We start from the raw sequence: 12,241 nt of genomic DNA on the forward strand, positions 1-12,241 counted from the left end.
ACCAGAGAAGTAAATGTGTTATAAAAGTTAAATAGCATTAAGAAGACCTACTTCTGATATAAATTTAAAATGCCACTAGAAGTAAATATGTTATAAAAGTTAAATAGCATTAAGAAGACCTGCTTCTGATATCAATTTAAAAATGCCACTAGCACTGTACGACACATCAAGTCCAAGGATCTTGGCAAGGATGAACCTGCCCTCCTCACCTCGAGCCTCAAACAGATATCTATTATAATTGGGGCAATCGATCAACAAATGCCTCACTATTAAAGGTACTAAACAGTCGTCGCAATACGGTTGGTGTTGGCCCTTCAGAAGAAACTTGTGTCAACCGTGTGTGACCAATACGGTGACGACAAAGAGACATTTCCCATTTTCGGGGCATCGTGTTATATCTCCAAGGAGATATGACATTTGTTACCTCTCTCATCTTATTACCATCTAGACCATCCCAGTGCTGTTGCCAACGATTACAAAACTATTTCCTGATGTTAGGTAGGAAATCATTAAAGGGAATAGGATACCTTCTTGGTATCAACTCGGATGCAGCATTCTTCGCCAGTAAATCTGCCTTCTCATTCCCAGACACTTCTACATGTGCTGGAACCAAACAAAATTGAACCATTATACCTCTCCGACCAATAATAAAAAGCCATTTTAAAATCTTTAAAACTAGAGGGTTACTAGAATTAAAAACTTCTAAAGCTTGAAGGACACTCCTTGCATAACTAAAAATGGTAAAATTACCCTCCTTACAGCTAGGCAAAAAATTATCTTCTGTCAATAAGGGGTAAAAATGTAGGAGTGAAAGTTCTGGATCAAAATAGAGCTCCAGTAAGGAGGTAAGGGCTGGATTCAGTAGACAATACACAATACTCGCAGGTGAAAAAATGAGCCTTTATTTATTGCTAAGCACACACAAAGCCCACAACCTAGTACACAGCACTTAATAACAGAATACCAATCAGTTCTGTAAATAGATAGGGCTGTAAATACAATTGCATAACAACCCAATTGCTAAATAGCAAAACATACACAGTAAATAGATAGGGATGTAAAGATAATTAGCTAAAAACCCAAAAGCCAAACATCAAAACTGGTACGACTGTTTTATTTATTTATTTATTTTTTAAACAATATAGAGTAAATTTTTTATTTAGTCGGGAACAGTTAATGTGAATGAAAAAGACATTAAGCAAAAATAGCATGAAAAAAAATTACATGTCCATAAGTTTAAAAAGTTTGAAAAAGGATTTTCTTTTTCTTTCCAATATTGATACATCATAAAAAACAGAAGCATAAAAATACACTGCACGATCTATTTCTTGTTAATGACAACCCAGAGATGACGTGTCCTATACAATTAATAGGGCACAAAGTTAAAGTTTGCCATCACTGGATAGACTTTCCTCGTGCACTCCAGGATTATTCACCCCAAAATATAAAACATTTCTTCCACATAGGAATGAATGCAGTGTCAATAATGGTGGCTGTGAACACACTTGCGTGAACACTGAAAGATCATCATATTGCTCTAGCAACCCTAGTTACAGGCTACATCCAAATGGCAGAGACTGCATAAAGATTAAAAAATTTCCATCTTTAGGAAGTCCTCCAAAAACAGATGTAGAATCAGCGTGTTCAAAGTATGAAAATGAGTTGATTTTGAATATTTTAAGTAAAGTTAACATAGGTCATGACTCATTCCCAATGAAATGTAAAACCAAATTTTTACTGTATCTCAAGTACGCTCTCTTACTCTTAAATGATTTCAGAATAGTGTGTTTCCTCCACAGATATCTTATCATCTAGAAGAGGCCTCTGTCAGGGTGGAATTTGCGCCAGCTGGGTCGAGCCTACCAGGACTAGCTCGACAGCCTTAATAAGGTTGCCAAAACAAGACGGCTGTTCATAGATAGATAACAGGTCAGGGGTGTCCTTGGGGAAGCTTTGAGGTGGAGAGCGCTTCCTTGCAGGGCGTCACTTCAGAGCTTGAACCTGAGGGGAAGATGGATTGGGAACAGGCATCTAGAGATCCTCCTCCGAGACTCTTCTAGGGAGATCCGAGGAGGTACGCATGCCAGTGTACTTATTTGGAGGTTCTTTGAAGCCTTCTGGAAACAGAACAGGCCTTCTGCTACACAAGTCAAGGCCTCTGTAGGACCCTCCTTGCTCATGAAAGCTCGTGAAAAGTTCGTGGGAGCTCATGAAAAGTGAGCGGGAACATCCAAATCCTGTGTGGGAGCCCTCGATTCATGAACAAGAGATAAAGAATGTGGAAAAGAAGGCTAGGAAGACATTGGAGACCTTCGACGAGCTGGAAATTGACGATCCCGCGCTGGAGATCTGCGAGCAGATGAATGGCGAGAAGGGGATCGACGCATTGGTGAGCGCTATGCTGGAGATAGTCTAGTAGGCGGTAGGTGAGCAACGTGATGACAAGTGACACATTGGCGAGTAACGTATCAGCGGGCGTTCCATAGAAAATTGACGAGCTGGCGATCGACGCATCGGACAGCAATGAGCTAGTGAGCGGCAAGTTGGCGAGCAACAAGCTGGAGAGCGTCACGTCGGAGAGTGATGAAGGGCAGCATGATGAGATGGAAAGAGCTGATGAGCTGGCGATCGACGAGCAGGAGATCCCCGTGTCTGTGACCTGCGGGAAGGTGAACAGCGTCCAGGTGAACAACGAGATGGCGAGAGGTGCACTAAAGAACGCTGGGCACGAGAGCGTCGTCTGATGGGAGATTGTCAGGGAGGACGAGATGGCGAACGACACGTTGAAAGGTCTCGTCCTGACGAACAACACGCAGAAGGCAAGCATACAGCTGGAGAAGGGCAATCCACCACAACAGGAGAACACTGGTCAGGCGAGTGACAATCATAGTGTTGAGTGACGAGCACAAGCCGGAATATGACGATCACGAGGAGACCGACGAGAAGATCGCCGATCTCTTGAACTGAAGCGCTGCCTGAAGGAAGATGAACATAGAGGACTACAGTCCCTGGAGGAGGAAGACGTCCGAGGATGGTGGGAGGACTTGTCGTCAGCAGCATTTCGTTGATGAGAAGGTACACAGGAGCGCTGATCACAAAGAGAACTAGCTGGAAAAGGGGAACATGAGAGACGGGCCTCGCACAGCCAGAGCATCAACAGGAGACGAGATGTCAACAGGTATCAACACGGAGATGGCATGCAACTCAAAATCCACCTCTCTGATTTGCTGGCCATCTCGGCTCCAGAATCTCGCAAGCTGATTGGCCAAGCCGCCGAGACGCTTTACCCGGCATCTCTCCCTGCCGTGCGTCCAGCGAAAGAAGACCGCATTCATTGCTCTCTCTCGCTTCGCGTGGAACTTTTAGCTGTTTTCTTGAGCTTTTTAGTGTAAAATAGTACTTGTGACGCCCTTTAAAATGGGTCCTAAACTTCCTCTACCCTCTACATCCTCTAGTGAACGTAAGAAGAAGAGAAAAATGATGACGGTGAACAAGAAAGTAAAATTATTGGACATGCTTAAGGCAGGCAGTGGCTATGCGTCTGTTGCCCCCATTTACGGAGTGAATGAATCGACGGTTGGCTACATAAAAAAAGATGAAATGAAAATACGTAAACCTGCCTCAATAACGTTCTCCAAGGACACTAAGCTCGTTGTAACTCCTCGTAATAAGACGATTGTGCAAATGGAGAATGCATTATCAATGTGGATATCGGACTGTTGGGAAAAGAAGGTTAGTCTCGATACCAACATGATTCGAACGAAAGCCAAAACCCTGTATGATAGCCTAGTTCCTGAAGGAAAATCTAACAAAGACGACGAAGGTGATGATCCTGCCCCACGAAAAAAACGTGGTTTTGTTGCCAGCAAGGGCTGGTTCGAGAAATTCAAGAGGAGGTTTGGCCTTCGCAGCGTTCCTTTGTATGGGGAGGCCGCCTCGGCAGACCAAGAGGCAGCTCTTCGTTACATCGAGGACGAGTTCCCGAAATTAATTAAAGAAGGTGGCCATCTCCCAGAGCAGGTGTTCAATATGGATAAGACTGTCCTCTACTGGAAGAGGATACCGTCCTGGACATTCCTTTACAAGGACGAAGTAAAGAAGCCAGGGTTCAAGGCCCACAAAGATCGCGTCACTCTCCTCACGTGCGGGAATGCCGCAGGCTTCATGCTCAAGCCCGGCTTAATTTACAAGTCCATGAATCCTCGGGCTTTGAAAAACAAAAACAAAGCCTTGCTGCCCGTCTACTGGATGAGTAATAAAAAGGCAAGGATAACTAAAGCCCTCACACTCAACTGGTTCATGAACTGCTTTATCCCACAGGTGAAGCTGTACCTCGCGGAGAATGGGCTGCCCTTTAAGGTCCTCTCTTGATGGACTGTGCAGGCGGACATGCAATGGATCGGCATTATGACAGGGTCCAAGTGGAGTTCCTGCCCCCAACACCACTTCCCTCATACAACCAATGGATCAGGGGGTCATTCGGGCCATCAAGGCCATCTACTTGAGATCCACAATGGAGGGCCTCATCTCCTCCATCGATGAAGATGACGAGGACTTCAGCCTCGAGATATTGGCGGGAATACTGTACAACATTGCAACGTGCCTGGCCAACATTCAGATAGCTCTTAATGAGATGAAACGGAAACATTAAATGCAAGTAGGAAAAAATTGTGGCCAGACGAGGGCTTTACGCCAGACGAAGTTCACCACTCCGCCGTAGATAAGGCTGTGAGACTGGTACGGTTAGTAGCCAATGACCGATGACGTCAACTCACTGATTGAGTGCCACTCAGAGCCTCTAACCAACGAGGACATTTTCGAAATGACAAGATCAGTGAGTGAGGAAGAAGAAGAGGCAGCCGATGTCGGTGACGACGACGAAGCTGAAGAACGTGGCCTTACCTTGGACAACCTGCAAGAGCTCTGCAACATGGCACAGGCTCCGCAACAAAGAGCGCCGGAAATCGATGATAATATGGTCAGAGCCACCGAATTTAGTGACCGTATTGACGGTGTAATGGCGTTGTACAAGAGCATCTTTGCTCAGATAAAAAAACGTCAACAACTTCCCATCACGACCTTCTGCAGAAGCATCAGATACTCCTCCTGCTGACTCTCCGGCTTCCCATGGAGCCACTACGCCGCCTCCTGCAGTTTCTCCAGCTCTATTGGAAGCTGTCGTTGACGATCCACCGCCTCTATCAACTGACAATGAGGCGTCATCTGAGGAGCAGTAAAGCTCTCATTAACCTGTGCAGTAAATCATCTCCATCCTCTTCACCTCCATCATACTGCACAGGTGTTTCATCGTCATTTATCAAGATCATCATCATTTATCAAGATCATCGTCATTGTTAAGAGGTGAGTTACGTATCTTGTTTTAAGAACAAAAGTTTTAAAAACATATCTACAGTATATACATGTATACTGTTTATATCTACATATGTATGTACATGTACACTTAAACTCTATTTATATCATTTACCTGTAAATGTACATACAGTATATGTAATGTACTAAATACTGTATTTATATTACAGTATTTATACAGTACAGTACTTTATTTTATGTACAGTATATAATTTATATTATCAATATTCATTTACATAATTCTTTAATGTTCTAATGATAACATTACATTTATAGGGTTAATATACACTAATTTTTATTATATGTACATGTACAAGTACATAAACAAAATTTACGTATTCCAAAAATAGGGAGGGAACCTACTTCGCTGTTTTTCACCTATCACGGTCGGTTCTGGTCCCCATTAACCGCGATAGGTGAGGGATTACTGGACTCCTACTCGACTGTCACTCGGAAGATACAAACCGAGGAGGGGCTCTGGGAAGAGGTCGGGTGTGAGAAGTAGTAGTCCAAGGTCTCTTAGCCCTAAAGGAAGACCCCGAAGGCAAAGGGTCTCTCGTAGACTACTTCTTTTACCAGAGCCAAAACTTCTCCCACTGGGAGGCAGACCATTCCCTATACTTATCCCAGGTGGAACCCTGCTCGCAGCGACGTCCTCTGCAGGTCGGACACAGAATGGGGGGTCAGTCTTGACTGGGAACATGAAGGTGATGTGAGTACCCCTTCAGGCCCTGGACAAATTCGTATGAGGAGCGTCAAGAAGAACAATCACCTGAAAATGAGAAAGAATGGAAAGCAATGGTCTGTATGGCCAAGTCTTTTGCGGGAGCAGAGAGCAGACACGTCCGTTCTCTCCAAAGCCAAAAGAAAAAAGTGGTGTAATCCCACTGATGTATGAGTAAGTAGGGTACCCAGTAACCCATAGGCTACTCCTCTCCACCCTCCCACTAACAAGTGGTTGGGTGGTTGCCACACTGCATTAAAGTCTTAATGGCTAGTCTTCCAGCTTCGCCGAAAGATAATCCTTATTAAATAGCTATAGGTTTGTTTAGTGTCGGAACAAATGAATTTTGCAAAAGTTTTATGCCAATCATAACTTGGTACAGCAGCCTGTACAGTGTATAAAAAACTTTTCATGGGTATCAGGTTCCTGAAATGTTGTGTTAAAAGGCAAAAATTCAAATAAATTTCCAGCTTACCTGATCTATTGTAACTATGAGCAAAACACCGGATCTTCTGTAAACATATCAGGAGCTTTATTGTACCAGTTTTAAGCAATTTAGTATATAGATAGCACCTCCAAGCAAGACTGAAAGAAATAAATACATGTCATTTAAATATTTATAGAATAAATGTAAAAAAACAATTTAAAAAATAGTTCTACAAATATCCCATTATTTATCACACACATCAATAAATTTAAAACTTTGATGAATTACTATAATTTGTCATAAGATAGTTTAAGCTTACAACCCAGTGAATTTCTCACCTCTTACTGATTTTGACTAATATGGCCCAGAGTTAATTCAGCACTAAGGTGCAACCAGCGAAACACTCGCAATTACACTAAGTAAAAGTCAAGTGGTTGAACAGTCCAACTTGACTGACAGAGGGAGATGGATATCATTCCCCCTGCTTGTTTATGTATGCCAATTCAGTTGTGCTGTTGCTCATTAATGTTAACTAATGGACCATCACTCAGTTCTGGAATGGTTACATGGCTAGCAATGCTGCATGCCTTTCAAGGATGTTGATGTGTCCAAGAACAGAAGCTTCTCTGGAGGTTTGTGGTTCATCAGAATTCCCAAAAGAAATCTCCACATATTAAACCACCTACCTACTAAGGTCACAACTCACATTTTACCCGAGAGCAGATAGTGAATCGTTGCAGGAAAACAAAGATAGTTTTAAAAACCACATAAACAAACACTGATGGAGGTATCCATGAGGTACAAGCTTTTTCATGGATGACAGGTGATGAAAAATGACCCGCTAATATCAAGCTGTTTGTTCCAGCCGACACGGAATTTTCTGACGCCTCACTGAACATGTTCAAGCGAGTGATCTTGGACATGAATGAAATTTTCCCAGTTTATCACACCTAGATTGTGACAAAATCAAGAAGCAATCTCTGTTCTTAAACAGCCTACATTTCCGAGAAAGCCAAAAACAGCAGATCACTGAAATAAAAATATATATTTAATGTGAATGGGGTCATGCTTAAATCAAGATGAACACTAGCAGAAATACCTGAGCAGTCATACTAAGCTTTGAATTGATCAAAGTACTTCTGGAAGAAATGATGGATGTGTATTTTGGATTATGAATAATTGTTTGGAAGTATATATCAAAGTTCACCTAAAGCAAGAAGTCATCCTCTCTCTTGAAATCCAACACAGACTAAACAGATTCCATCTTGATATAAGTCTGAATGGCAGACTATTTTTAAGAGATCAAAAAACCAACCTTGACAAACAGTTGGTTTCTCCACCGGAGCTAGGCGACAATAAAAGCTTTAAAACTTCCAAAGCTTGTTTTAATATTGTTTCCACATTGTCCAATGTGGCAAGGGCTTTCAGAAATTCTGGAGTAATAGAAACAATTAGGTGGTTGTGTGAGAAATAAGGGTGATGGTCCTTAAAAGGTACATAATCTGTAAGCATCCTTTAGAATATTTTTTGTAGGGTTATTCCCCATATTGCTATAATATTACCCAATGGCATGATAGGTACATCCCTACTTGCAGCAGTTGAACAGGGAGACTGAAATGACTGAGTAGGATCAGGACCCTTACCAGGGATGTAAGATATTGGAGCTCCTTACTTGGGTTCTGAAGACCGGAATCATACCTAACATGAGGCTAATGGCAAAGACACCCATAAACACTTACGATACAGAATACTTATGTTGCAGTAAAGATCCTTTCTGAATACCAATGGTGCTGAGTGGGTTGGTTTGTAAAGCTAGATTTACTTTAGGCAAAAGCCACATAACAAAAATATATATAAGCTAAATAATTAACCTTAGCATATGAATTTTATCAGATGCTGAACTTATTGCATATACATTGTGCTGTACTGCTTAGTACGATGCAGTACAGTATATGTTTCTTACCTTGTGCTGTTAACATAGAATGGTTAAATTGTTTTATTACAATATCAGGAACAAGTTTTATCCTCGATACTCAATGGTTTTTCCTTGATAGGTAAGGATGAAATAATTTTCCACAAAACTTTCCAATCATGCTCACCCACATTGCTCACTTTTATTCTTGTTAGTGTCCAAATTAAAACTTTAACAAACAGTCCAACAGCCATAATAATACAAGTGGAAAAAGTTTCACTCAATTCAAGGCAGAGCAACAACAAGTATATCTACATACATAGCTGCCAAAAAAAATTCTTGAATGCGTTAGACGGGTAACCTTAATTAATAACCTGACTAAACTTGTGGATTACATCAGGTGGATAACACCCTTTTCAGCAGCTTAAACATAGTTACTTATCTCGTTACTAAGCTTTAATGCCTGTATCAAATTACACTGGCAATACAGTACTCCCTCACCATATATTGGCGTGCTACTGTTATAAGCACACATTGAGTATGAGTTGTTTTTCAGATGTATTTAAATGGTACATGAATACATCTTAATAGTTTTTAAGTCTTTATTATATAAAAACAACAGAGTTAAACATCTCCATCACTGGAGGAAGCTGTGTTGGTCCAGATGACCAATTCTGGTGAAGTTTAGATATGAACTGACTAAATTATCGATATCACAGATATCGTATGCTTGGTTTACTTTAGACACGTGACGAAATCGGAAGACACCTGCATCCGGTGACGTCACAAACTTTCACACGATGAGACAATGTGTTGACGTTTAAGAAGAATGTCAAATTGCTGAGACTTGCATTGTATGTCCGGTTTACAATTTGAATGACTACAGCAAATCCCAGGGTTAGCTCTTCCAACCAACATGACATATTACGTCATTTGTTTTAAACATGTAATATTAACTATTCTAATCATTACATAAGCTCGGCCAGCTATCTCAATTTTTTTTTTTTACAAAAATTTAACAACAAGCCGAAACATGGTTATTAGGTGTGACTGGACATACGTATTATTCTTTGTTTAACTTTATCCACAATCAACTGAGGACGAATGTCCAAATAGGCACATTAAAAAATAATAACAATAATGCATACAAAAAAGATATTACCAAAGCAAAAAGAAAAATGCATGATAAAACCAAGATCATATATATGGTACATTGCTAGCAAATGATTACATGGTACCAAAAAACAAAATAAATTCTGACTTACATATGATTCGGGAACTTGATAAAGAATAATTGTTACCTTTGTCAGAAACAAAATACTCAATTTTTAGTGCACAAACACGAATTCCTGGTACGTACACGTACCACGGTTTCGTACATATATATATATATATTTATATATAGGGCTGATATATTTTATTAGATGCCCATAGATTCTGTTATATATTTTATTATTATTTATTTTTTTTTCTCTTTTCTTTTTTAACATTCCGGCTTATATATTTTTATTAGATGCCGAGAGAAAAAATGATTTATATCCTTTTTTATTTTATTTATTTTTTAAATGTTGTTTTAAATGTATTTTTAACAATGCAAATGTAGAGAATTTCTTTAATTACATATTACTAGCGTACTAATCAGCTTTTCATACAAACATCTTCCCGACAAATTACTCCCTTAGCGAATGAGGTGGCCACTCAAACAGCTTTGAACTGGATCCAATAGGGGGTATTGTCGGGGCTATGCAACTCATTCCTTTTTAGCTGCTTGCTGTGCCGTAACCTACGCCAAACAAGGATGTTCACGGCGATAAATATCACCACCGTGAAACACAAACCAGCCAGTAGTATGGGGTGAAGAATTTCTTTATAAGTCGGTGACAGGTGGTCCTTTTCGGTAAGTTTCATCAACCGCTTTGCCACATGTCCGTTGTATGGGAGAGGAAGTGCTGGCATTGTAGAGGTCCACGTGAAGTTCGCGAAGTAGGCTCGTTCTCTGATGATTGTCCGTAGACCAGTCACCATGGAATTCGGGGAAGTCCCGACACAACCATCTGCTGCGACGAAGATATGTGTAAAGGATGTGGATCCGTCAGGGCATGATACATTGAAGCCGTCCTTGTCGTATCGTATCCACGAGCCATTATTCAGTCTGCAATTGAATTCCTTATTGTCAAAGGGATAAAGCCTATCCAGACAATTTTCACTTGTATGGGAGAGAGCACCGTCTAGCACTATACCTAACTCGCATGAATCCATTAAGTTTTTATGGAATTCAAATGAGTCAGCTGTACATATTTTTCTATCCATTGCGTCTGAACAGTGAGTTAATTGATTTAAGTCTTTAATGACCGTATATGTTTCCTTGTCTGGGGAAATCAATACGTGTCCTGTCAAACTGGATATTACTGGATTTGAGTGATTCGTCATGAGTCGGAAATGGTGATATCCTGTAAGATTGCCAGGCATCAGAAGAATCAAAGGGAATTGTAATCCTAATCTTGTTATTATCTACGTTTACTGTAATTAGGCTGTAATAAAATTCTAACCTATGTTCGTCTAACAAAGGAACATAGCCTAGTTTATCCCTTCCGTTCTTCAGAATTAATTTTAAGTAACGTATAGGCAACAAATGGGGCGACAATACACCTTTAGTTGCTAACGTGATAGCTTCTACATAATCCTTGGATTTCTCAATGAAATGTGTAATTCTGTTATGTATGTGATCTATCTTTGAATCATAATACGTTAATGTTGCCAACAAATCCTGTACTTCCATAATTTGAACGATATTATCTGAATGTTCATTTAATAAATCCATAATTTTATTGATTGAAGCTAACTGATCCCTTAGTTCTGACATAATCAATTCATCTTTATGAGTCAAGAACTCAATTTTCTTATTTTGATTACTAATTTTAAGACGATTGGAAATTCCTAAACCTAAACTTGCAACAGACCCAAAGATGCTTAATGCAGCATAAATGAACGGATTCCGTCTTTCTTTATGTTCGTGTCCTACAGTCCACATCAAAAGGTCATAAGCCAAAGATCCTGTCTCGCCAGTCTTATTTTTCAAGTCATCAGATAGCATCTCTGCAACTTTTAATGTTGATCCAAGCAAACTCTTAGTAGTCAAATGAAAATGTCTTCTATGCAACTCATCCAATGATGCAGAAAACCTTGAAATGGCGGTTCTTAAGCTAATGACATCATTCTCTTGAAGAAAAATTGCTTGCATATTCACTTCTACAATTACGTTGGTTGACGTAATAAAAATGTCTTCTTGTCTTTCAACTATATTGCCATATTTAAAATATATATTTTTAGTCTTAGAACTCATCCCATACGAGAAAAATGTCTGAGCGAACAATATCACTCCCAACAACAAAAAATTCATCTTGGAAACCTGTAACGAGAAAAAATATATGTAATTACTCCTGTATTAAAAAGAAAACTTTTAATCACATAAAACAGAACAGAATTTTCCCTCACTTCTTTTCCTCTCTTTTCTTTTTAATTTCTTATGTGAGCCAATGGTACTATTCTCTCATCCGTGGGTTGGGCTACGTTTTGAATTCTAAACCTATTGGCCGTTAATGTTTCCAAAATGTTAAATGGGCCTTCAAACTTAGGTGTTAATTTATAGTTGAGCCCTTTTCTGACATTGATTTGAATATAGATGTTATCACCCACGGTATATGTTTTAGTTGGTTTCGCTATTTTATCATGATTCCTTTTCATTATGATTTGTGATTCTTCTAAATTCTTTCGAAGGATATCATATCGACTTATACTTGCATTTATA

At 39.9% G+C, this 12,241-nt stretch overlaps 1 protein-coding gene across 1 annotated transcript in view; it reads right to left on the minus strand.

Annotated features, from left to right (window-relative positions):
• LOC137655697 (uncharacterized) overlaps window positions 1-12,241 on the minus strand; it is a 123,816-nt gene that overhangs the window by 54,343 nt on the left and 57,232 nt on the right. Inside the window, exon 3 of the mRNA XM_068389689.1 lies at window positions 6,570-6,679. Within this exon, the coding sequence (XP_068245790.1) occupies window positions 6,570-6,679 (110 nt within the window). The remainder of the gene's footprint in view (window positions 1-6,569; window positions 6,680-12,241) is intronic.

The sequence above is a fragment of the Palaemon carinicauda genome, chromosome 1 (genome assembly GCF_036898095.1).
Source record: "Palaemon carinicauda isolate YSFRI2023 chromosome 1, ASM3689809v2, whole genome shotgun sequence".
In the NCBI taxonomy this organism is placed as follows: Eukaryota; Metazoa; Arthropoda; class Malacostraca; order Decapoda; family Palaemonidae; genus Palaemon; species Palaemon carinicauda.